General features: G+C 42.7%; 1 protein-coding gene across 14 annotated transcripts in view; it reads left to right on the forward strand.

Annotated features, from left to right (window-relative positions):
• Positions 1-21,113, forward strand: part of SPTLC1 (serine palmitoyltransferase long chain base subunit 1) — an 86,058-nt gene extending 64,945 nt beyond the window's left edge. For 10 of the 14 annotated variants that reach the window (XM_054657775.2, XM_063787148.1, XM_063787147.1 and 7 more), the window contains 7 exons: positions 3,011-3,118; positions 5,370-5,465; positions 5,810-5,906; positions 7,021-7,075; positions 14,701-14,818; positions 18,181-18,254; positions 20,520-21,113. In XM_054657775.2, coding sequence (XP_054513750.1) covers positions 3,011-3,118; positions 5,370-5,465; positions 5,810-5,906; positions 7,021-7,075; positions 14,701-14,818; positions 18,181-18,254; positions 20,520-20,613 — 642 coding nt within the window. In that variant the 3' untranslated portion in view covers positions 20,614-21,113. Of the gene's footprint in view, positions 1-429; positions 2,250-2,586; positions 2,783-3,010; positions 3,119-5,369; positions 5,466-5,809; positions 5,907-7,020; positions 7,076-14,700; positions 14,819-18,180; positions 18,255-20,519 lie in introns of those variants that run through there. The other 4 variants (XR_010148465.1, XM_024345506.3, NM_001280432.1 and 1 more) reach the window with 4 other exon arrangements.
• Positions 21,114-25,952: the final 4,839 nt, after the last annotated feature.

Below are 25,952 nucleotides of genomic sequence, written 5' to 3' on the forward strand. Positions count from 1 at the left end.
GTGCTTTGCCCATTTTTTAAATTGGGTTGTTTTTTTGTTTTTAAAAGAATTCCTTGTATATTCTGGATACTAGATGTTTATCAGATACATGATTTGCAAATATTTTCTCCTATTTTGTGGGGGTTTGTTTCATTTATTTGATGCTGTCCTTTGACACACAGTTTTTAAAATTTTTGATGATGTCCAGTTTATGTGTTTTGTTGTTGCTTGTGCTTTTGTGTTTTATTTTAAAATCTTTGTTTAATCTGGCCGGGCATGGTGGCTCAGGCCTGTAATCCCAGCACTTTGGGAGGCCGAGGCAGGTGAATCATTTGAGGTCAGGAGTTCGAGACCAGCCTGGCCAACATGGTAAAACCCCGTCTCTACTAAAAATACAAAAAAATTAGCCGGGTGTGGTGATACACGCCTGTAATCCCAGCTACTCGGGAGGCTGAGGCAGGAGAATTGCTTGAACCCGGGATGTGGAGGTTGCAGTGAGCCGAGATCACGCCAGTGCACTCCAGCCTGGGCAACAGAGCGAGACTCTGTCTCAAAAAAAAAAATAATAATAATAATAATCTTTGTTTAATCCAAAATTATCAAGATTTATTGCTATGTTTCCCCCTAAGAGTTTATAGTTTTCAGTCTTACATTTAGGTCTGTAGTTCATTTGAGTTCATTTTTGCGTATGCGTTGATGAAGAGGTCCAATTTTATTCTTTCACAAGTGGTTATCCAGTTTTGCCTGCATCATTTGTTGAATGTTTCCCCATTGACTGGTCTTGGCACCCTTGTTGAAATTAATTGACCATAGATGTATGGGTTTATTTCTAGACTCTATTCTGTTTCATTCTTCTATATATCTGTCCTATGCCAGTACCACACTGTGTCAATTATTGTAGCTTTGTAGTGAGTTTTGAAATCAGAACATGTGAGTTCAACTTTGTTCTTTTTCAAAATTATTTTAGCTATTTGGGGTCTCTTGAAATTCCATTTGAATTTTAGGATTAGCTTTTCCATTTCTGTAAAAAGTATTGTTGGGATTTTGGTGGGGATTGCATTGAATATGTAGTCACATTGGGAAGTATTACCATCTTAATGATATTAAGTCTTCCAGTCCATGAACTTGGGATTTTTCCATCTATTTAGATATTTCCTTCAGCAATGTTTTGTGATTTTTAGTATATACGTCCTGCACCTGTTTGGTTAAATTTAGCACTAAGTATTTGATTTTTTTATTCTACTATAAATGGAATTGTTTCCTTAATTTCCTTTTTAGATTGTTTACTGCTATTTATAGAAATACAACAGATATTTGTGTATTGCTTTTGCATAATGTAACTTCTGCTGAATTTATTAGCTCAAATAATACTTTTGTGGATCTTATTCTATGTATAAGATTACACCATCTGTGAATAGAGATAATTTTACTTGTTTCTTTTCAATTTGGATGCCTTTTATCTTTCTTGCCTGATTGCCCTGGCTAGGACCTCGACTACAGTGTTGACTACAGGTGGCGAAAATGAGCATCTTTGTCTTGTTCCTGATCTTATAAGGAAAGCTTTCAGTCTTCTACCATTGAGTATGATGGTAGCTGTGAGTTTTTTATAATAACCTTTTATCAGGTTGAGGAAATTCCTTCCCATTTTTAATTTATTGAGTGTTTTATCATGAGAGGTTGTTGGATTTTGTCAAATTTTTTTTCTGCATTTATTGGGATGATCATGTGGGGTTTTTCCCCCTACATTCTTCTAATGTGTATGTAATACATATTTGATTTTTCCATGTTGAACCACCATTGCATTCGGCCATTGAGATTTTAATCTAGGAGTCTATTAATTGAATAAGGATTCAAAATAAGGGTTCCATATGTTATTTTTAAATGTTTTCACTATTTCTGAGGAAATCTAAATATATTTTAAGTATCAATAGAAGAGATGTATTTGTTTTCTTCTTTTTGTTTTTGTAAGAGTGTCAATGGTTGATAGAATAATGGGAGGGAGGTAGTGAACCAGAAGAGACTAGGATGTATATTATAGGGCTACAGTAATGAAGCAGTGCTGATGGACAGATACGAAACTAAAGATGAAGTGTAGGAACAGCTCAAGTGTAGATAAGCACTGAAGCTGGGCATGGTGGCTCACACCTTTAATCCCAACACTTTGGGTGGCGGAGGTAGGAGCATCACTTGAGCCCAGGAGGTCAAGGCTGCAGTGAGCCATGATCCTGCCACTGCACTCTAGCCTGGGTGGCAGAGCAAGACTCTGTCTCAAAAAAAAAAAAAAAAATCAGTATTGTGCTGTCTTTTGTTAAGTGAATCATTTTAGACCATCTAAAGGACAATTGATTCTCATCATTCACCCTACTTATATTCTATAAAGTTGCCATGAACACTGGAATAAGAAATACTAAACTATTGCTGCTGGGGCAAATAATAGGGTTAGGTTCCTCTGAGCCTCTGGTTACAACATTTTCATCAACCAGTTGACACAAAACTTGCTTTATGTGTATTTTTGTTTAAAGGTGTCTTATTTAATGTCTGTTGATTCATTGCACTACAACTCATGCCTGAACAAAGCTTCTCTAACACACAAATTTTCTCCATAAGGGACATCACAGCACTAGGAGTAATAGACGGCACTTTAGCATGACACTTGGGGGCGACTCTAAATAGCAAAATCACCAACAAAAAGCACAGAAGTCCAAAAAAGTGGCAGTAAATAGGCCATGAAAAGGGTAGTTGTTCACAGGATCAGAGCTGAAACAGTCGCCTGTTCACCCTCACCTGGGAAAACACGTGTCAGGTAATTCAAATTCTTCACTGCTCTGCACATGCACATATCCGTGATGACAGGAAAAAAGTATTGATATGGAGGTTGCAAATAAGTTTTAATAAGTAGATGAATTTGCACATATAGAATTCACAAGTATTGAGAGTCAGCTGTACATACTTTTTAATCTTAATTTTTTTCTTCATAATATGTTCTATATGGTGCTAATCATTAGTATTTTAACGTTTATATAACACTTAGGTTAAGTTAAAATACAAATACAAAGCAAGAATCTTCCTGGAGGAAAGCCTTTCATTTGGAGTTCTAGGAGAGCATGGCCGAGGAGTCACTGAACACTATGGAATCAATGTAAGTTCCCCTTTTTTAAGAACGTTTCCCCTCTTATAGGAGACATGTAGTTCCATTCTGCTAGGCCTATATTTTTATAGGCACAAGACAGTGTTCCTTATCAGTTTGAAGGGTCACGAAACTTTGGTGTCTGTCACCTCAGTGAGCCCAGGATGAGTCTAGTCAGCCAGACCAGGGAACCCCATCTTCCTTCTGCACTTATAAACTCGGAGTGGGTAGTCATGGTTTGTGCTCTGTTTGCAAAGTTTCATTCGAATAGACTTTTAGTGTCTCTTCTCTAGAAATGGTTAAATTTTGCCTTCCAATTATTTCTTAAAATCATTAGGAATTTCCTGAGTAGTCTTTTCAGAAGTATTCATGACAGCAGAGAAAGGATACTGTTTCTGGTATTTAAAAATCTGTATTCTATATAATGTGTTTGTGGGAGGTAGATACAGTTACGCGTGCGTGCGTGTGTGTGTGCATGTGTGTGTGTGTCAGAAACACCACTGGCATGCATTCAGCAAAACCTCTTAAAGTCCCAAACAGAATGAGGTGTCATGTTTCCTTTTCTGAGGGAAATGGACCCAGACTGCCCGCAGTGCCTAGTGGGTTTTGCTCCTGGAGCCTCAGGGCAGAGGAAGTCAGCCAGTCTTGAACAGCTGTCTTACCAACCACCATGGGAAGAGTTACAGAAAGCTTTTTCTCCAAAACATGCGCATAAGAGCTGTGCAACCTGTGTTACAGAGTTGAACTATAAAACGTAAAATTGCCTTACATTATCGACATCCCGCTAACCATATAGTCCCAGAGAAAAATGTAAAGCAGAGTGAATATCCCGGGAGGTTGGATGGAAGCACCTCCTCCAAGGCAGACTGACATTCAGCAGTTACATGCACCGAGGAGGTAAATGGAATAAATGGAAAGATAAATGGAAGTGTAATTCAAGCAGATTTAGCAGTACACTACAGCCTTTTTTAAGGCATGAAAATTTTTATGGAGGAAAAAACTTGAACTTCACTGTTGTAGTTTTGTGAATGCTTCTAGCAGTTGTCACTTTGGGAAATACTGTGAGGAAATACTCACAAGCGCCTGAGAGTAGAGAGCAGAATGTACGGGCTTTATTTGGATCCTGATTCAAACAAATGCTGTTAAAAGAAAATTTGGTGAGACAATCAGAGATATCTGAACACTGAATATTTGAATATATTTAACATCAAATTTAAATTTAACATTTAAAAATTGTTAATGTCTTAAGTATGATACTAGCTTTGTGATTATGTTTTGAGAGAGTTTTTATCTTTTAGAAATACACAGTGAAATGTTTATAGATGAAACCCCATGAAGTCTGGGACTCACTACAAAGAAATGATGAAGGTGGTAGGGGATATAGGTGAAGCAAGGTTGTCCTTGAGTTGATAATGTTTGAATCTGGGTGATGGGGATTCTTTGTTCTGTTCTACTTTGTTCAGGCTTGAAATTTTTCATAATGAAAGGTTTAAACGTGCTTTTTAAAAAGGGCAGGAGTGCAGAGTTTCTCAAAACTCTGCTGGATCTATGAAACACTAAGGAAAACACTAGCTGTGTTCTGACAGTCCATTAACATGGCCATCAGTAAGTAATGATTGAATGCCTACTGTGTGCCCAGAATGGAACTTGGTGCTGAGGGCTGGACCCAAAGATGAGGACCGAAGGAGTTCTGAGTGGTCAGAAAGATGTAGGACTCAAAGCCCATTAGGTCATTAGAGCACATTAGGTTCTTCTGCTGTCCAGTTGGTCAAAGATTCCATCGCCATGACGTTTGGATAAATTGACTTATGAAATGCTGAGAGGCAAACTGAATACAAGAATAAAGTGCTCAAAACTTCGATAGACTTTTTATTTATCTCAGTGCATCCCATGAGGAAGGCCAGCTAGACCACTGTTTTAGCGAGGAAATAGTCTTATTTTGTACCTGTGACTACTTTTAATATTGAACAGCTTTGGGTTTTATTTTCTTATAATTTATTTGTCTTTGCTGTGAGTTAATTTGTCATGTATAATGAAATGGTAAAAATGTATAAAATGAGACAGTTTCAGAGATGGGCCATGAGACTACAGTTCATTCAGCGATAGATGTTATATGGTTTATTTTTTATTTTCATGTAGATAGGTAGTTTGAATCCAGATATTAACAGACAGTTTAATGCTGTTAAATTTTGTCTCTAGGCTTGAAGTTGGCCTTTTTTTTCTTTAAACTGTGGAATAACTGTCACTCCTCCTTTTCCGGCAGATTGATGATATTGATCTTATCAGTGCCAACATGGAGAATGCACTTGCTTCTATTGGAGGTTTCTGCTGTGGCAGGTCTTTTGTAATTGACCATCAGGTGGGTTCTTTTTAAAAACAGGAGCTAAAACTGAAACTAATTTCTCCATTGGTCACCTCAAAATATAACTTTGAAATACGAAATTTTACTTAGTTTATCACACAATTTTTATTTAAATGTCAATTTTTAAAGAATCATTCAAAATATTTCTATTTAGAAATGATCTCTCATTTAACAGAAAGTCTTGTTTCTGTTACACGTATAATGTTTATTTATGGCTGGATCTTACCCCCCTCACCACATGTACACACTGTTCAGTAGTTGTTCTAGAGAACTGGTGCCTTTCAAATGTTTACCTAGAAAGGACAGAGAATGTGTATATGTCTTCATTTGTTTCTTCTCAGCGACTTTCCGGCCAGGGATACTGCTTTTCAGCTTCGTTACCTCCCCTGTTAGCTGCTGCAGCAATTGAGGCCCTCAACATCATGGAAGAGAATCCAGGTATAACCCTTTAAAAACCCAAGGAATCAAAGAGATTTCAGGTTACGTTAGTTGTGTTACTGATTTACTTACTGGAGAAATTATTTGCCAGACAAAACTGGTTTGCAGTTACATTATATAGCATTCATAGGAAGAATGGCAGTGAAGAAGCTATTCCTGCCCCAAAGACTTGGGGTCAGAGCTTTTCTCCTGTGCTTGGGGCCAGAGCCAGAGCCAAAGCAAGGCTAGCTCAGATAGTGGGTGGAGATGCTGGGAGGAGGAGGGCCTCTCAGCCAGTTCTGGGCCTAAACGTTCCATTGGTGTAAATAAGCCAGTCTTTATTTGGTTAATAGTTTTTTGAGAAATCGGCTGAAGCATGCTGCTTTTTTATCTGTGCAATTTTATAAATATTGTGAGTTTTCACCTTTAGCCTTTGAATCATCAGTTGGTACTGAGGCCAAGCCGGGTTTACCAGCAAAGAACTTACTCAGTGGGAAAAATTAAAACTACTAAGAATTTAAAATGTGGCCTTTGGCTATGACAGTGCCACCTTTGCAAAGCTTAAAACGGAAAGGGAGCAGCAGGCCCTACCCGGTACAGTATTTCTGAATCTTCATCACTGATACTAATTCAGAGAACCAGAAAATGTGTGTCTCTGCTCATTCATATGCTTGCTTCTCAGATGGCCTGGCACGCCTACCTTCTGATCAGATACTTTAGTTTTGGGATTTTCCTTGAATAAAAAAGGAAAATATCAAGAAAAGATGGTAAAAATTACTTTACTATAGTTGATTTTTTACCAAATTGTTTAGGATAAAGAAATAAGCAATAAATTTGTACCCTTTGATTCTTAGCCAGATTAGGATCTTGATGAGAACAAGAGGCATTGATTGTTCTTGAAAGCATCATTCCAGGTTTGTTGAAAGTGGGATACTGAGGTGAGAAGGGGCCAGTTAGCACGCACCAGAGACAAAGCTTGGGCCTTCAGGGGAGTATGGGTTCTTGGCTCTGTTAGTATGTAGAAGGATTTGTAGCATTTTAAATTGATGAACTTGATCTGGGTCTTCAAAAATATTTTTAGGTTAGTACTATCATAAGTTTCAAATAGACTCTCAAACGTATTTTTTTCATCTAGGTATTTTTGCAGTGTTGAAGGAAAAGTGCGGACAAATTCATAAAGCTTTACAAGGGTGAGTTTTATATATTTTCAACCAACATAAAGTTTATCTGCACCACACTTAACAACTAATGGAAAGTTTTAAATTTCTAGGCTTGGGTCAGTTTGACCAGATTGCAGCTAAGAAACCAAAAACTTAGTTCACTCACATTGGTTTATTTGTGTAAAACCAGATCATCTGTTTTAAAGAATCGTGACTTTGTTTTTCTGAAAATGAAACAAACTCATTAATAAAATATTACAGCAGTACAGAAGATAGAAAGATGAAAATAACAACCCAACATCTTACCACCAGAAATAACCAGGGTAAACACTGAAGCATCTCTCCATGTCTGCACACACAGGGATGCCATTATATATTATGTAATTAGATGACTGGGTTCATACCATCTGTGTTACTTTTTAATAAATTACTAAGTTTTAACACAAGAAAAAGAAACAAGTGAAATTTTATCAGTGTTTTTTTTTTTTTTTTTTTTTACTACACAAGAGTCACTTTTTTTTTTTATTATACTTTAAGTTTTAGGGTACATGTGCACATTGTGCAGGTTAGTTACATATGTATACATGTGCCATGCTGGTGTGCTGCACCCACTGACTCGTCATCTAGAAGAGTCACTCTTTAAGATTCCTCTGTAGTTAAAAAAAAAAAAAAAATCGAGGTTGGTGATATCTCCAGGCACATTTCTCGTCTTATAGAAAGTGATTTCACATTGCCCGAGGTCTTTCTTTTTGCCTTTCCTAAGGTTAAACATGCTTTCTTGGTCATGAAAGTCCTATCTGTGTTCCGGATATGGAAACTGGAGACTTAACTGAAAGAAAAGGACAATTGATAAATGAGTACATCACAGCTGTTCCAGATAAAGAAGGGGCAGAGACAGTTAAAGTTCTGGGTGTGTCTGTGTGATAGTAACAGCAGTTCTTGCATGATTTATGGTAGAGAGATATATTTGTATTGGTTCCAGTTCCATTGGTTTGTGAAATATTAATATGCCAACACAGCCTAGCATATTGGAGTCACTGGAAATGCATCAGTGCTAGCCTTACATGCCTTTCACTCTATGGTGTTAACCTGCCTTTTTCTAAGTCTAATCTCCACTTACCCCAGCTGTATCACACTTTTTCTTTCCAAAATTCCTAATCCTCTGTCTTCACTCCCCTCACTTTTAGCTAACAGCCTGGCCTTATGCTGTCACTTGGGACTCTGTCATATTTCCTGACAAATCTACACACCTGTGGGTATCTGAACCAGTCTTCCCTCCTGTAGACCAGTAAATGTTGCTCCAACTACCACAGGCCCTTTTTTTAAGGACTGAGTGCCTTTGCTTGTCCCTGCTACTTTGTCATCAGCCTGTCCCCTTTCTTGTGTTATTTGATTAGCAGTCATGTCCACTTTAAATTCCTCTTGCCTGTCACCTGACGTTTCCCTCTGCAACTCCCCATGTCTTTGCTCCTCTCAGTAGCTATCATCTCCACGTCTTCACTTACACTGGCAGCTCTGACACCTGGCTTCTGCTACTGCCCTTCACCTGGACTGTTTTTGTGGAGGTCTCCACTGACTGCTGAATCCAGTGGACCATCTTCAGAGCTCATCTTCTTGATGTCCCCATAGTTTTCAGCACAGGTGACCACTCTTTCCTTCTTTGGACTCTGCTACACTGCACGCCTGGATTTCCTTTTACATCTTTGAATGGCTCCATCTCGGTCTCCTCTGAAGGCTTTCTTTCAACACCTTGCTCTTCAGACTTTGTCTGTGCTTCTCTTTTCTTCTCATTACCTTCTTGAAGAATTGCCTTCTCCCATACCTGGAGCTCCACATCGTTTCATGACACCTGTATATAGACAGCTCCCAGCTTCGTATCGCCACCCTGGACCACTGCAGCTGCAGGTCTCACACCCAGTTGCCTACTCAGTATCCACAGTTGGAAGACTCCATGGCACCTCACAGTAAACACGCATTCACAAGGGTCGCAGGGGCAAACCGTGCTGGTATCTAGATGGTTACAGAGAACAGTAAACAAAATAGCAAAGAGGCCAATGTGACAGGAGGGAAGGAGTGGGAAATCTGGTGGAAGATGAGGGCTGGGTCATGGGCCATCCACACACAGGGACTTGTGAGCCATGATGAGGACATTGGCACACAGAGGAAGCCCTGGCATGGTTTTGAGCAAAAAAGTGAAACAGCCTATCTGATACCCTAGCAAAATTACTTTTGCATGGTGTGAAAAAATACATTGAACAGCAGTAAGAACAGAAGCAGGGAGACCAGTTAGGAGATTGACGCAGGTGAAAGGTGATAGTGACTCTGACCATGTTGGGAGCCATGACGTGCGAAGTGTCTGGATTCTGGGTATCTTCTGAAGGGAGAGCACACTGGATCTAGCAGAAGTTCATATGCAGGGTGAGTGAGAAAGAGAAGACTCCAGGTAGAGCTTAGGGGCTTTGGTCAGAGTAAATAGGTAGAGTTGCTAATGAGTGAGAGGGACAGAACTGTGGAGAAATACCTTCTGGGGAAGGTCAGCAGTGGTTATGTTAAGCCCAAAGTGCCCATCAGACATGGAGTGCAGAGCAGCAGCTGGATATACAAGTCTGAAGTGTGAGGGAGAGTACTGAGCTAGAGATAAATGTTTGAGTCTTGGGGTATGGATATTATATGAAGCATTTCAGTGTGAAGAGGTCAGAAACTAGCAAAGACTAGTCCGAGAAAGAGTGGCCAGTGAGGAAGAGGCAGGCTGGAAGAGCCTAGAGTCCTGGAAACCAGGGAAGAAATTGCTTATGTAGGAGGTCAGCCTGTGACATGCCACTGCTGACAGGCCAGACCAGATAACAGAACACTGATCCTTTGACTTCGTCATGTAGAGGTATTATGACTTGGTGTGTAGTTTCAGGGGAGTGTGGGGTAAAATGCCTGCTTGAAGGAGGTTCCAGACAGGTGGACACGGCCTAGATGACTGTTTTGAGGAGTTTTTCTCTGAAGAGGAACTAAGAAACAAGATGGTGGCTGGAGAAAGAAATTGGTCAAGAGAAGAATATTTCAGTTTAAGATTACTGAGATCAATTTCTGAATAACATCTGGCTAAGTATAAAACATCCTTTCTCCTACTGGATGGCAGTACTGTATCATATACCAGGTTCCCATTTGTACCTAGATCTGTTTTTAAACTGTCTCTTCCATTCCATTGGTATATTTGCTCATTCCTCAGACTCTTTTGATTTTGTCTGTTTTTATCACTGTTTTGGAATACAGGTTTATCACTAGTGTCTGTTTTTATCACTGTTTTGGAATATGGGTTTCTCCAAAATTATTGCTAGAATCTTAATTGGAACTGCATTAAATTTTCTGATGAATGTGGAGGGAAATGTCATCCATGAACATGAGCTCTCTATTTAAATCTCCCTTTGTGTCCTTTAATGGAATTCCTATAAAGCCCTTGTACCTTTATGGAACCTTTAAAGGGAATTTTCAGACATCCTATAGATTTTGTTGCTGTTATGAATGGGGTTGTCTTTTCTGTTATATTTTCTACTTGATTATTGCTGATTCATAAGAATATTATTATTTTCTCTAAACTGACCTTATATCCAGGAGTCTTTCTAAACTCTTAGTATTTCCAGTAGTTGTTTCATTGTGTTATGATGATGTGCATGGAAGTCCTGTTATCTGCAATAATGGTGTTCTCTCTTTCCTTCCTAATGCTTTTACATCGTAGTTCATTTTCTTATTTTATTGCTTTGGTCTGAGTCCCTAATTTGTATTGAACAGTGGCAATAATAGCAAACATTCCTTCCTTATTCCCAGTATAGAAGCACTTCTTCATTAAGTATAAAACATCATGCTATGGGTTTTTGGTGAGTAGCTTTTATCGAATTATTCCTAGTTTTGTTTTGTTTTGTGGTTTTTTTAAGAGACAGGATTGTGCTATGTTGCCCAGGCTGGAGTGCAGTGGCTATTCACAGATATAGTCAACACACTATAGCCTCAAACTCCTGGACTCAACCAATCCTCCTGCCTTCACCTCCCAACTAGTTGGGACTACAGGCACGTACCACTGCACCTGGCTAAATGATTCCTAAATTTGAAGGCCTTTTTTTAAAATCATAAATAGACGTTGAACTTTATCCATTTTTTTTACATCTATTAAGGTAAATCATAAATTTGTCTTATGGCTGAATTACATTGAAATATTTTCTGATGTTAAACCATCCTTGCATTCTTGAGAAAACCGTTACTTCATTATAATATCTTTTTCTACACTGTTAGATTTATTTAGCTAATATTTTAATTTGACTTTTTATATCTGTTTATAATTTAAATGGATCTATGACCTTGTACCAACTTTACGTAACATAGGAGTCAGTGTTAGGGTAGCTTCGGTAGATGATTTGGCTATTTTCCACTCTTTCTGCTTCCTGGAAGCACTGAGTAAAACAAGGCTTGATCATTTCTTCAGAAGTTGAGAGTAGGTCTCCCACTTTACAGCCATCTAGGCTTGGGGCCTTTGGTTTGGGAATAGTTGTTGATTATCTCTCATATATCTATATTATTTTAACTTTTTATTTATGTAAATTTGGTTTTGTGTGTTTTCATCATAGTGTGTTTTCTTATTTTTATGCACTGTCTCATTGCACTGTGTTCTTACTCTTCTTCAGCTTCTTACATTTAGTTTTTGGTTTTATTTCGTATTTTCCAATAAATATATTAAAGATAAATATTTTCAAAGGCAGTATCTTCAATGTTTAGTTCTGAGTAATTTTTTTGTTCAATTTTTCTCTAATTTCTCACTTCTCTCATCTCTGAGATTGAGTTTGGGAAAGGAAGTCAACATCCTATGCTGGTTTGCCTCTGTTTTCATTGTAATAGAGATAGTTATTGGTGTCAGGTTCTCCCTATAGACTGTAAGCACACAGTGGAGACCATGGCTACTTTGGTGATTGCTCTGTCCCTGGGAGCTAGCCCAGTGCTCGTTTATCCACTGGGATAAGATGATATGTTTGGCAAAGTCTTTTGTTAAAGAGTAGTATAATAGACTCTGAAACACGGCTTCGCTGAACTCAAGCTATAACTGTGTCTGTTTGGTTTTAATTAAACTCATCTGACATTCAGCATCTAGGCAACCAGAGACAGGGCATTTTGTTTAATTCCTTCTCTCACTAGCATGTGAAATGAGACCATTTGATCAAAAAGCACAAGTTAGATCTGGACCTCAGGTGCCTTGTATTTCTTTTCTTTTCTTTTTTTTTTTTCTTTTGAGACAGAGTCTTGCTCTGTCACTCAGGCTGGAGCACAGTGGCGCGATCTCAGCTCACTGCAACCTCCACTTCCCAGATTCAAGCGATTTTCCTGTCTCAGCCTCCTGAGTAGCTGGGATTACAGGCACGTGCCACCACACCTGGCTAATTTTTGTATTTTTAGTAGAAACGGGGTTTCACCACGTTGGTCAGGCTGGTCTTGAACTCCTGACCTCGTGATCCCCCCAACCTTGGCATCCCAAAGTGCTGGGATTATAGGTGTGAGCCATCGCGCCTTGTATTTCTTGAGGAAAATTCAGGCCATTTGATTCCTATGAAATGCTATTTGGAAAGCAGTTTTTTTTTGTTGTTTTTTTTTGTTTTTTGCTTTTATTTTTGTTTTTGTTTTGAGACAGAGTCTTGCTTTTGTTGCCCAGGCTGGAGTGCAGTGGCACGATCTCAGCTCATTGCAACCTCTGCCTCCCAGGTTCAAGCGATTGTACTACCTCAGCCTCCCGAGTAGCTGGGATTATAGGTGCCCACCACCACACCTGGCTAATTTTTATATTTTTAGTAGAGACAGGGTTTCACCATGTTGGCCAGGCTGGTCTCAAACTCCTGACCTCAGGTGATCTACCTGCCTTGGCCTCCCAAAGTGCTGGGATTACAGGCGTGAGGCACCACACCTGACTGAAAGCAATTTTTTAATACTGTGAGAATACATGACCTTTAAAAAAAAAAAAGATACTTGATATATGCGTTTAACATGGTCAGAATTTACACAGGAAATGGGTTTTCAAAGTGTATTGCTTAGTTTCTACATTAGTAAAGAACTAATCTAGAAGGTTCCCCCACATTCCACATGCCCAAGATTCCATGATTCAGACCTGTAGCCTGCTTTATTGAGAGATCTAGCATGATATATTTAAAGAAAGGAGACGCTAATTAATAATGTTCCAAGGGTGATTGGAAGGCCAGGTCAGATGAGTTTCCAGAATTCACATTATTGTAACACACAGTAGTCATTCTGTAAAGGCTTGTTGAGTCCTAAACTGGGAAGATGCCGTTGTGCTACCTAGTACTTTTTATTGTCATTTCATTCTGAGGGAAAAACAAATCGTTTTAGGTGAAACAAACTAAATGAAAGGAATCTAAAATGTTTAGCTCAGTTTCAAATAGACATATATCACATTTGTGTCCTAGGAGGTAGATCAAAAGTCAAATAATATTTGTTGTTATAGGATAAAATAGACTTCAAATGAACCTGACTAGATAGTAGCCAAGATCGTGCCACTGCACTGCAGCCAGCCTGAGTGACAGAGCGAGATGCCATCTCAAAAATAATAATAATAATAATAGTAATATGACATAGCATCTCATGGCAGCTGTAGTAAAAATACAGGATTAAATTTAATTTAATTTAAAAATACAGGATTTGGCCCCTAAAGATCTATCTATCTCCTTGAGAAGCTACAGATTTTTGTGCTGTTAATCCTAAGTAAAAAGAAAATAATTTTAATCCAAGTAAAATCTAAAACTTAACATGCAAATAAGGACGTTTTTCTATCTAAACATATTGCTGTTAGTCAAAATGTAATGTATGTTTGGTATTTGTTGAGTTTTTCTTTGAGACAGAGTTTTGCTCTGTCACCCAAGCTGGAGTGTAGTGGCACAATCTCAGCTCACTGCAACCTTGACCTCCTGAGTTCAAGCGATCGTCCCACCTGAGCTTCCCAACTAGCTGGGACTACAGGCGCAAGCCACCACACTCGGCCAATTTTTTGTTTTTTGTTTTTGTTTTTGTTTTATTTGTAGAGATGGGGTATAATGTTGTTAATGTCAGAAATCATCCCTGTAATTTATGAGAGACAAAAACTGAAGACATAGATAATAAGCAAGGAAGCATAACATAAACTGTAGTGAGTAGCTTGTGAAGGATCCAGACAGGATGAAAAATAGCAAATGATGGAGCAGAGCCTTCCCTAAAGTGGGTGATGAAGAAGGCCCCAGCAGCAGGCAGTGCTGGAGCTGGGCCCTGGCACATGCAGCCAACACAGGGAAGAACAAACATTGGGGGCGAGGGAGCACATGGCAAGGGAATGACAGGCCAAGGTGGGGCCCAGAGGGCCTGTAAGGAGGCACAGACTCCCTGGTGGGAGGCTGGGGCCATGAGACCCGGTCCTGCACTCAGGAAGCCACATCGCAGGCAGACTTTTTTAGATGAGGAAGCACTGCCCAGAGTGCCTCGTTTCCCTTTCTTTGTTGGAATTGGAATGTTGCTTCCCATCAGTCGCAAGCTTCTGTACGTTCACTGTGCCTTGACATTGTGGACTTCTAACGTTATTTCTCCATGAGCGATCTTCGAGCCTGGAAGGGACTTACAGCTGTGTGTGTGTTTCCCTTCTTCAGCATTTCTGGATTAAAAGTGGTGGGGGAGTCCCTTTCTCCAGCCTTTCACCTACAACTGGAAGAGAGCACTGGGTCTCGCGAGCAAGATGTCAGACTGCTTCAGGAAATTGTAGATCAAGTAAGTATCCGTTGACTTGAGGCATCCCCCCACACCACTTCTGCCCTTGCCCCAAGCAATTTTTTAATGTTAATTTTTAAGAAAAGTCTCTTTGCCCTGAGAGAGAAGAGGGTAGAAAGGAAGATGCTGGTGACCCGCTCTTGACATGGAATCCTAATCCTCCAGGTCCTTCCTAGCTTCTGGCCATGGTAACAGGCAGCAGGCCCTCCCATTGGGTCAATATGTGGCTCCCTCCAAAGATATTGTGTTTTGTACCACTTTGCATTTAAATATACTTGGCCTGTCCTCTGAAAAATTAGCCTTGCAGAAAACTCACTTGCTCACCATTTTACAAAGCCAGGCTTTCCTATGTGTAGTTGGGGGAGGCATTGTGTGTGGGCATCGCACACATTCCTGGACGGCTGGCTGTCCCCGCAGCACAGCTCAGGGACAGTCCACTCACAGTCACCCTGAAGTCAGGATGCTCTTGTAAATGGAAAGGAAGACTGCTTTTTATAACATGCCTAATTTGGGGAGATTTATTTAAATTTCTTTATCTTCCAAAAGTTATTTTACTACTAATTGTCTAAGAAACACATCACCAGGGAAAACTGCTTGCCCCTTTTCATCCAGTAGCACTACCCCTCCAGAGTGCTTCCTGCCCTGGGCACGCGGGTTTACAGTGGTTCAGAGCCAACAGAAGTTTCTTTAAAAGGGGGAGGAAGAGCAGCGGAATAATCTGGGCAGGAAGGACTCAGGAGGGGCAGTGGGATGCCACGCACCTCGCACCCCTCTTCCAAGTCCTGGGATGCTGGACATCTGCTTTCAGAAGAATCTGGACTTTTATGTGGGCTGCTGCTGCTGCTTTGAGAAGAATCTGACATATACCTAGTATGTATTTGAGAATGAAAATGGGCATGATTCTGCTTCCTTGTCCAGAGGCTGTAGCTATGAGCAATGCTACTAGGTTTCTGGGGTCATAATGGCAGCTACCACCTGTCATGTGCCTTTCCTAGGCCAGGCCCTGTCCTGAGCCTCATCTGCCTAGACAGCCTCTCAGGCAGGCTCTTCTAGGCCACATGGTTGTGCAGTATACAGACCGGGTGTGCAGGCAGCCTCTGCTGCCTAGCTGGCTTCAGCTGTCCTATGTCCCAAATGTTTGAGCCACGTAATCTGGAATAACAGATTTGTGGAGAACTTCATAAAATTTGTGGCCTTCTAGAGTCAATTACATTAAAAAATAAATAAAAAGCCCCAGGATCTGAGCTTCCTAAGGAAACATGTCAGATTATGAATGATCAGGCTGGAGCTACTTATCTTGTGAGGTGAGGAAATGCAGCTGATGTCCCCTCAGGCACAACTCTGTGGACATGAAGACACTCTAGACAGGGAAAAACATCCCACTGTCTGCTTTACTGCCTCATTGTTTGTATTGTAACGTTCCTTAAATACAGACAAACACAAAACTAAGTATGACATCTTTGTGATTAGAGTTCTCATACAAATGGAAAACTAAAACACATTTATACATTAAATACAAACTAAATGGACAAGCCAGTAAAATTCCCATTCATTTCATTACCTTCATGAGGCAGGTGAATTTGTTTTTTTCAATGGACTTGCCCCAGCGGGACAGCTGAGAGCCGTGTTCACAGAGCAGGTTCATGAGCTGCATGCGCTGGTGTTGGGTCTGAGTGATGGCTCCGCCGTTCTCACTGAGTCTCTTCTCGAACTGCATCAGGACAGTTGTCCACACATGCTTCATGTTGAGGGACAGTTGCCTCCTTCAGATGCCAGTGTATTCATTGCATAGTAAATCCACCTCTGTTCTCTTTTCATTAGATAGCAACAGCTAAAGTCTTACTACTGCTTTGTACCAAAGAGACGCAGAGGAGGATGTGCGAACGAAGCAACTCGGTGTTAAAATACCATGCTTACAGGAATTAGCCACGTAATGAAAGAAAACGAAAAGTCTGTGGACAGCTCACAGATCCCAAACTCCTGTCTGTGGGCCTGGTTTGATACTGGCTCTCTTAAGGAAATCCTCTTGAGAGTTGAGTGAGAAGAGAACAATCGGGGGTAGGGAACAGAATACTATCTAGAAACTTCATTGATAGAAAAAATACATATATCTTCCCGCTTCTGTGCATCATCACAGCTTCCATTTTTAAAATCTTCCGAATCTTTTGTTCCACTCCCCTCATCTTTTCAATATTTGAAGGAAAGAAAAGAACCATGCTGCTGTAACTCTTATTTAAGCTTTGTAGATCTGAGAGGCTTTGCCAAGTTTATGTTGAGTTGCTCAACAGGACACTGTTTTTACAAACTGAGCTATTGTTTATAATGTCTCTTAACCAGCCAGGGCTAGAAACAGAGCCAGTCCAGATGTTTGCAGCAGTTCACTTTTCCAAGTACACTTCCAGAGCCTAGAGTCAGCGGGAGGCTGTTGTCATTGCCTAGTATGGTTTTTCCATCTCTTCCTCGCAGCCTACGACGTGACCCCTCTTCAGGCAGATACTTTTACTGCCAGAGACATGGAATAATTGTTCTTTCCTTTACACTGCCCTTTGCTCTGTTGCTATTTTTTTTTAATATAACTCACATACCACATACCATAAAATTCACCCTATTGAAGTATATCGTTAAGTGGCTTTTAGTATCATACATTCAGCAGGTTGTGCAACCATTACTATCTCATTCCAAAACTTTTTCATCACTCCAGAAAGAAACCCCTGTAGCCTATTACCTTGCTCTGGTTGTTTGTGCTTTCTTTATTTTAGTAGAGATTGTTTTCATTTTTTCTTAGTGTTGACAGATGGTTAATATATAGGAAAGCTGGGTAAAACTTTGTTAACGCCAGATTCTGCAGTGCCCAGCGGCACCATGCCCAGATGCCACATGTGGACATCGTTTTTGCTAATATCTGAAGTGCAGTGGTTTTTCTCTGACGCAGTTCTACTGGTGGTGGTGGTCATAAGTCCAGCCTGCAGGACTTTGCTCGCACCACTTCCTCATGTGCTAACTCTGCTTTGTCTAAATGGTAGTCACTAGCTAGCTATGGCTGTTTGAATTTAAACTAAGTGGAAATAAGAAAAGGTGCAACTGTGACCTCTCAGTAGCACCAGCCATATCTCCGTGTGCTCAGCAGGCGCACAGGGCTCATGGCGACTGCTGGGCACTACACAACAGAGGTATTTGTCATTGCAGAAAGTTCTGTGGACAGTGCTGCCAAGGTGGTGGTGTAATATTTTGGTGATATCTTCTAGCAATTATAATTGGAAAAGTGAATTAAAGCTACCGTTGCAGGATTTCAGCGTTCCCCCAGTTTAATTACCACCATGTCTGAAGTCCAGGTTGCAGATGTCTTCTTTTTCTTCCTACAGTGCATGAACAGAAGTATTGCATTAACTCAGGCGCGCTACTTGGAGAAAGAAGAGAAGTGTCTCCCTCCTCCCAGGTCAGTTGACGTTAAAATATGACCTTATTTTTTTCCCCTACTCTGAGCTCTATGAAATACGTTATCTTTTGAAAAATTTTGAAAGACTATCATAGGCTATGGAAGAATATCTGTCATTAAAATATAGTACATTACCTGTCTTCTGCTCTTAAACTAGAAGTTTTTTAAATTTTAACTGAAAAGCTCCCAAGGACTCACTGAGTACCCTCTCAGTTAACTCAGAGAAATGTCTGGGAGCCCAGCAATGAACTTGGGCAAACTGAGTTTCCATCAGCTCATATCTGCCACATCTGAAAGGTGGCACATGCCATACCAGGAGTTCCTGCCACAAGGACTGTCCTGCAGGGAAGATCGGCAGTGTGGGGTGGGGGTGGGCATGCGCCTCTGCTGCTCCTTCAGTCAGCAACACTCACTAACATTTGGGAAAAAACAAGCAACAGTGGGGAAAATGTACAGCATCAAGAAAAAACACCAAAAGTAAAAGACTAATGTCTTACTTTTAAGGAGACTGGATTCTGTTCACAAAGCATATACGAGGTAGTCCAAGGAGTTGGCCATCCCACCACAGCACTGGGCCAGGCAGTCACAGCAGGGGGCATGGACATGGTCAGTTCTGCCCTGGGGCATTGCTCAGGCTTTTGAGAGCAGGTGATGTCTACACCAAAACTAGAGAAGTGTGTGTGTCGGGCATCCTGTGGGCGTCGTGGCTTTCCATCAGATGAGGTGGTGTGTGCTTTGCTCAGGGTTTTCAGTGGCTTGGAGACCTCCAGGTTCATCTGGGAGTACAGAGTGCAAGCCGCAGAAGGGCTGGAGAGAAGGGTCCTGAGGCCAGGTGCCAAGTCAGGGAGGCTGCAGGAGAGCCCACTGGGGAGTTTGAATGCTCTGCCGGCCCACAGTGCCAGACCAGGATTTGGAAGATCACTCTGGTAGCAGCTCAAAGCACCTTAAGGACCTTGCCCTTCTCAGCCAGGTGCAGTGGCCCACACCTGTAACCTCAACACCTGGGAGACCGAGGTGGGCAGATCACTTGAGCCCAGGAGTACAAGACCAGCCTGGGCAACATGGTGAAACCCCATCTCTATAAAAATTAGCCAGGCATGGTGGTGCACGCCTGTGGTCCCAGCTACTTGGGAGGCTGAGGTGGGAAAATCACCTGGTTCCAGGAGGTCAAGGCTGCAGTGAGCTGAGATCACTCCATTGCACTCCAGCCTGGGCTGCCCCCTTCATTTTTTATTGCACTCATCCAAAGGTGTAATCCTACATCCTACGTTTACTTGTTAGTAAGACCGTAGGTGCATGAAGACGGGAGCCGTGCTGGTTTTGTGCCCTCAGGACTCCATGCACAGCATAGTACAGCTCAATAAATATGTGTCAAATGCATGAAGCAGATGTTTACAGACGAACTCTGGGGGACAGAGGTAGCATTGTCCTTTCAAGCTATTATTTCTTTGATTTCCTGAAAACTTGAAAATTTCTGCCATGCCTTAGAGTATTACAGAGCTTTCACATTGCTATTGACATAAATATGAACAATCAAACTGTCGTTGATTTGAGAAGGATGGAATTCCTGCTTTGTGCCTGGCACTGCCTGAAGCAGTACATGATGGACAGGATGCTATTTCCCAGCTTCTGAGGCAGAGCCCATGGAAACTCACTCTGACTGGGTGTGCACTGGTGGTGTAGGCCGAGGCCTGCAGGCTGCAGATTCCCTGCCGCAGCAACCCACCTGCCACAGTAGTGAGAAAGTGACTGTGGGCAGCAGGTACATGGATAGACAGGCCTATTGGGAGGACTGCCAGGAGAGGTTTGTTTACAAAAATAGGCAGTGGATTTGGCTCTCAGGCCATATATGGCTGACTGTGAGTGCAGTTCCTCACCTCACATAGATAATTCTTTTTTCTGTTCGTTTGTTTTTGGGTTTTTTTTTTTTTGGTTTTTTTTTTTTTTTGAGACAGAGTCTCGCTCTGTTGCCCAGGCTGGAGTGCAATGGCGCGATCTCGGCTCACTGCTAGCTCCGCCTCCCAGGTTCACGCCATTCTCCTGCCTCAGCCTCCCAAGTAGCTGGGACTACAGGCGCCCGCCACCACACTGGCTAATGTTTTGGTATTTTTAGCAGAGATGGGGTTTCACTGTGTTAGCCAGGATGGTCTCGATCTCCTGACCTCGTGATCCACCTGCCTTGGCCTCCAAAGTGCTGGGATTACAGGCGTGAGCCACTGCGCCCGGCCCACAAAGATAATTCTTTGTGTCCTTTACTGTTCTCAGCATTCGGGTTGTGGTCACAGTGGAACAAACAGAGGAAGAACTGGAGAGAGCTGCGTCCACCATCAAGGAGGTAGCCCAGGCCGTCCTGCTCTAGGCAGAGTCCCGGGACCATGGCCTCCTGCCACACAACACGCAGAGAGGACTCAAGACTCCCGCTGGCCATGGAGTGGCCTGAAAGAGAGCAAGAACATGTGGATCTTTGATAGGATTGTTACCAAATGGTGTCAATATGGACCAATTGTGTGACCATGAGAAGGATGCTTATTTTTTTTAAAAAGAAAACACATCTAAAAGCCCAGGAACTGATTTTTTTAAGAGGAAAACTAATGACAGTGTATAACTGATGTTTAAATTGTGCATTTAGTACTATTTAAATGTTTTCTTATACTAGTATTTTATATTCTTTTGTTGTCGTTTAAAACTGGAGCTTCAGTGTCTCTTCCCTCCCTCTAATAGTAATGGTTCAGTAAGCACTCCTTAACTCCTTAGTATTTCATAGAAAAATGACTGCAACATTAAAGCTAAGAGGAACACTTCAACATATGTGGTACAAATTTATATTGAAGATCTAAATAAACCGCGTATTTTCCAGTCTTCGTCGTGTGAAGCTAAATGGTGGCTAAAAGGAACACTTTTTGTGTGATTATTATAAACTTTGCATTGTATTTGAATCTTAGAACTTTTGTACACACTAAATATTGATGTCACACCATTTCTAATCTGAGCATCCTTAGCCAGAGAATATTCATTATACTTCCTAAGTGAGCAATAATTTAAATCAGAAGCTATTTTATTTTAATGTAATTAACCTTTCTTTACATTTCTTATGTGTTCACCTCTAATCTGTTTTAGGAAGAGAGTTGGTTATTATGTTGATCCCAGAATATAAATCATATCCTTTATATTTTAGAATATCTCAAATGTATTCCTTTTTTGTATGGTGGGTTTGCCTAGGGACGTGTAACTACAGGCTTTTTCTAAGCCAAGGAAAAAGAGAATTTTTCTTTTCATCTTACAAATTCCAGATATCTACAAAAGATGTGAAAGCACTAAAAATACCATTTTTTTTTAAATTTTTTTTTTCTTTTTTTTTTTTTTTAATTGATCATTCTTGGGTGTTTCTCGCAGAGGGGGATTTGGCAGGGTCACAGGACAATAGTGGAGGGAAGGTCAGCAGATAAACAAGTGAACAAAGGTCTCTGGTTTTCCTAGGCAGAGGACCCTGCGGCCTTCCGCAGTGTTTGTGTCCCTGGGTACTTGAGATTAGGGAGTGGCGATGACTCTTAACGAGCATGCTGCCTTCAAGCATCTGTTTAACAAAGCACATCTTGCACAACCCTTAATCCATTCAACCCTGAGTGGACACAGCACATGTTTCAGAGAGCACAGGGTTGGGGGTAAGGTCACAGATCAACAGGATCCCAAGGCAGAAGAATTTTTCTTAGTACAGAACAAAATGAAAAGTCTCCCATGTCTACCTCTTTCTACACAGACACGGCAACCATCCGATTTCTCAGTCTTTTCCCCACCTTTCCCCCCTTTCTATTCCACAAAACCGCCATTGTCATCATGGCCTGTTCTCAATGAGCTGTTGAGTACACCTCCCAGACGGGGTGGTGGCCGGGCAGAGGGGCTCCTCACTTCCCAGTAGGGGCAGCCGGGCAGAGGCGCCCCTCACCTCCCGGACGGGGTGGCTGGCTAGGCGGGGGGCTGACTCCCCCACCTCCCTCCCGGACAGGTCGGCTGGCCGGGCAGAGGGGCTCCTCACTTCCCAGTAGGGGTGGCCGGGCAGAGGCGCCCCTCACCTCCCGGACGGGGTGGCTGGCTGGGCGGGGGGCTGACCCCCCCCACCTCCCTCCCGGACAGGGCGGCTGGCCGGGCAGAGGGGCTCCTCACTTCCCAGTAGGGGCGGCCGGGCAGAGGCGCCCCTCACCTCCCGGACAGGGCTGCTGGCCGGGCGGGGGGCTGACCCCCCCACCTCCCTCCCGGACGGGGCGGCTGGCCGGGTGGGGGGCTGATCCCCCCCACCTCCCTCCCGGATGGGGCGGCTGGCCGGGCGGGGGGCTGACCCCCCCACCTCCCTCCAGGACGGGCGGCTGGCCGGGCAGGGGGCTGACCCCCCCACCTCCCTCCCGGACAGGGCGGCTGGCCGGGCGGGGGGCTGACCTCCCCACCTCCCTCCCAGACAGGGCTGCTGGCCAGGCGGGGGGCTGACCCCCCCACCTCCCTCCCGGACGGGGTGGCTGGCCGGGCAGAGGGGCTCCTCTCTTCCCAGTAGAGGCTGCCGGGCAGAGGCGCCCCTCACCTCCCGGACAGGGCGGCTGGCCGGGTGGGGGGCTGACCCCCCCACCTCCTTCCCAGATGGGGCGGCTGGCCGGGCAGAGGGGCTCCTCACTTCCCAGTAGGGGCGGCCGGGCAGAGGCACCCCTCACCTCCCGGATGGGGCGGCTGGCTGGGCGGGGGGCTGACCCCCACCTCCCTCCCGGATGGGGTGGCTGCCCGGCGGAGATGCTCCTCACTTCCCAGACGGGGTGGCTGCCGGGCGGAGGGGCTCCTCACTTCTCAGACGGTGTGGCTGCCGGGCGGAGGGGCTTCTCACTTCTCAGACGGGGCGGTTGCCAGGCAGAGGGTCTCCTCACTTCTCAGACGGGGCGGCCGGGCAGAGACGCTCCTCACATCCCAGACGGGGCGGCAGGGCAGAGGCGCTCCCCACATCTCAGACGATGGGCGGCCGGGCAGAGACGCTCCTCACTTCCTAGATGGGATGGCGGCCGGGCAGAGACGCTCCTCACTTTCCAGACTGGGCAGCCAGGCAGAGAGGCTCCTCACATCCCAGACGATGGGCGGCCAGGCAGAGATGCTCCTCACTTCCCAGACGGGGTGGCGGCTGGGCAGAGGCTGCAATCTCGGCACTTTGGGGGGCCAAGGCAGGCAGCTGGGAGGTGGAGGTTGTAGCAAGCCGAGATCACGCCACTGCACTCCAGCCTGGGCACCGTTGAGCACTGAGTGAACGCAACTCCGTCTGCCATCCTGGTGCCTCGGGAGGCCGAGGCTGGCGGATCACTCGCGGTTAGGAGCTGGAGACCAGCCCGGCCAACACAGCGAAACCCCGTCTCCACCAAAAAAATACGAAAACCAGTCAGGCGTGGCGGCGCGCCTGCAATCGCAGGCACTCGGCAGGCTGAGGCAGGAGAATCAGGCAGGGAGGTTGCAGTGAGCCGAGATGGCAGCAGTACAGTCCAGCTTCGGCTCGGCATCAGAGGGAGACCGTGGCAAGAGAGGGAGAGGGAGACCGTGGGGAGACGAGGGAGAGGGAGGGGGAGGGGGAGGGAGAGGGCTAAAAATACCATTTTTAAGCAGTACTTCACCTGTTTTTTCTTTAGCAAACCAGGTTATGTGGTGTAAAGGTTTGTTATACGTGCCACAATATAGCATATAAATATTATGCCATCATTCCTTCTCTTGTTAAAGGTAGAAGAATAAAATTGTCATTTTTATAACCTGTGCTCTTATTACTCAAATGGTCTTCAACATCTTTTTAAACAACACGTACTTTTTGAATGTTCAGTTTCTATTTTGCTTGAGGTATTTTGTACATATGTGCCTGGTGATTGCTGCTGCTTTAAAGGATAAAGTACTCTTTGGGGGATGAGTCTGGTTTGTTTTGTTTTATTTTTTAATGAAATAAACCTATATTCCTGATTATTAGTCTATTTGCATATATAATATATCCAACAGAATAGTCTCTTAATTTTAACTTTTTTGCACTGGGGTAGTATTCTTTGTTGTTTGGTCCTATTTTAGAAAATAACAATTAAATTTCTTAGTTCCTTTTTTCACATCCAACCAAAGAATATATAGTATCTGAAGTTTCCTAGGTTCCTGCTGACCTCATAGGACTACAAAAATATCATGGCCATTATTTTCATAAATAACTGTTCAGCTTCTTTTAGAATACTTTCTAAGTGAAAATAGCAACATCAAAATAATGTTTGTAATAAACTTTTTGAAAATATGATCAGGAGTTTCTGGGAAAGATGGCGGATCAGGCACATTATTTCAGTCCTTAAAACCAACATTGTAAACGAAAGGAACCAAAAGTAAAATTTTTATGTTAAAATTATAGAGTGACCACAATCCAGTAATACACCACGAAGAAATGTCTACTAGAAACAGTAAAATTTGGATCAAACTGAAGGAAAATGCTGAGAAAGTACAGTCATCTCAAATCTGGACCAAGTTACAAATTCCTCTTTTACAGAGTGAGAAGTTTCCAGAGTGCTCTACCAATGATCTGTGTTTTAAAAGGCAGTGGCTTGGGGTGAGCAGTGTAGAGACCATTGGGAGCCCATTTCCACTCAGCAGGACTGTCCGCAGGGAAGAAGAGAACCACACCACCTTTTTATTGTCTGTGACTAAATTCTAACTCAGGAAAAGTAGGGCTTTGGGGCAAGTTGGGACAGAAAATACACCAGTTATTTCATCAAATTCAGTACTTCACTAATTGTACCATGTGTACTTTTTTTATGTACCACTAGAAGAAAATAATTCTATCTGTATTATGCTGTAAGATGTCTTCCAATATTAGAGATATTACAATGTGGGTGGAGAAGATGTATCTTTAAGTCTATGAAATAATAATCATCTGATGTGTGGGCCTCATGCCATCTTTCCTTGTGGGCATAAAACCTTAGTCCCAGAAGATAGAGATGTCCAACATGTAAATCTGAATATCTCCATGCATCTTTCCAAAACACTGTCCCTATGATGACATCAAATAAAAACATTCATAACGTACACCTAACAGTATGGGTTAAGCTATGGAGGATGCTTAAACTTCATTTCCTTACTTATTTCCTGGTGAAGAGGAGTAGGAAGCTTAAGGATGATGGAACACAGATAAAATAATTCATCTCGACAGCAACATTTTCTAGAGATTTGAAGGAAGAAGGAAATGTGATTCAAGGATTTTATTTCCACAAAGCAGTCTTTCAAATAACAAAGTTATAGAAAAACAATTTAAAATTAGAATTTAATACTTCTTTTTGAGCCCTTCCTGAGGGAACCACTAGGGGAAAGCATCTGATTAAGAAATGCAAGGCCGGGCATGGTGGTTCACACCTGTAATCCCAGCATTTTGGAAGGCCAAGGCAGGAGGACTGCTTGAGATCAGGAGTGTGAAACCAGCTTGGGGAACACAGCGAGACCTGATGTCTACAAAAATAAAAGCCAGACATGGTGGTGTGCACCCGTAGTCCTAGATACTTGAGAGGCTGAGGCAGGAGGATGATGTGAGCCTAGGAGGTCAAGGCAGTCATGAGCTGTGATTCCAGCACTGCACTCCAGCCTGGGCAACAGAGTGAGACCATGTCTCAAAGAAAAAAAGCAGAATAATAATCTGTCATGAGATTGGAGTTTTTAAAAAGTAAAATA

This window comes from Pan troglodytes, chromosome 11, assembly GCF_028858775.2.
Source record: "Pan troglodytes isolate AG18354 chromosome 11, NHGRI_mPanTro3-v2.0_pri, whole genome shotgun sequence".
Taxonomy (NCBI): domain Eukaryota; kingdom Metazoa; phylum Chordata; class Mammalia; order Primates; family Hominidae; genus Pan; species Pan troglodytes.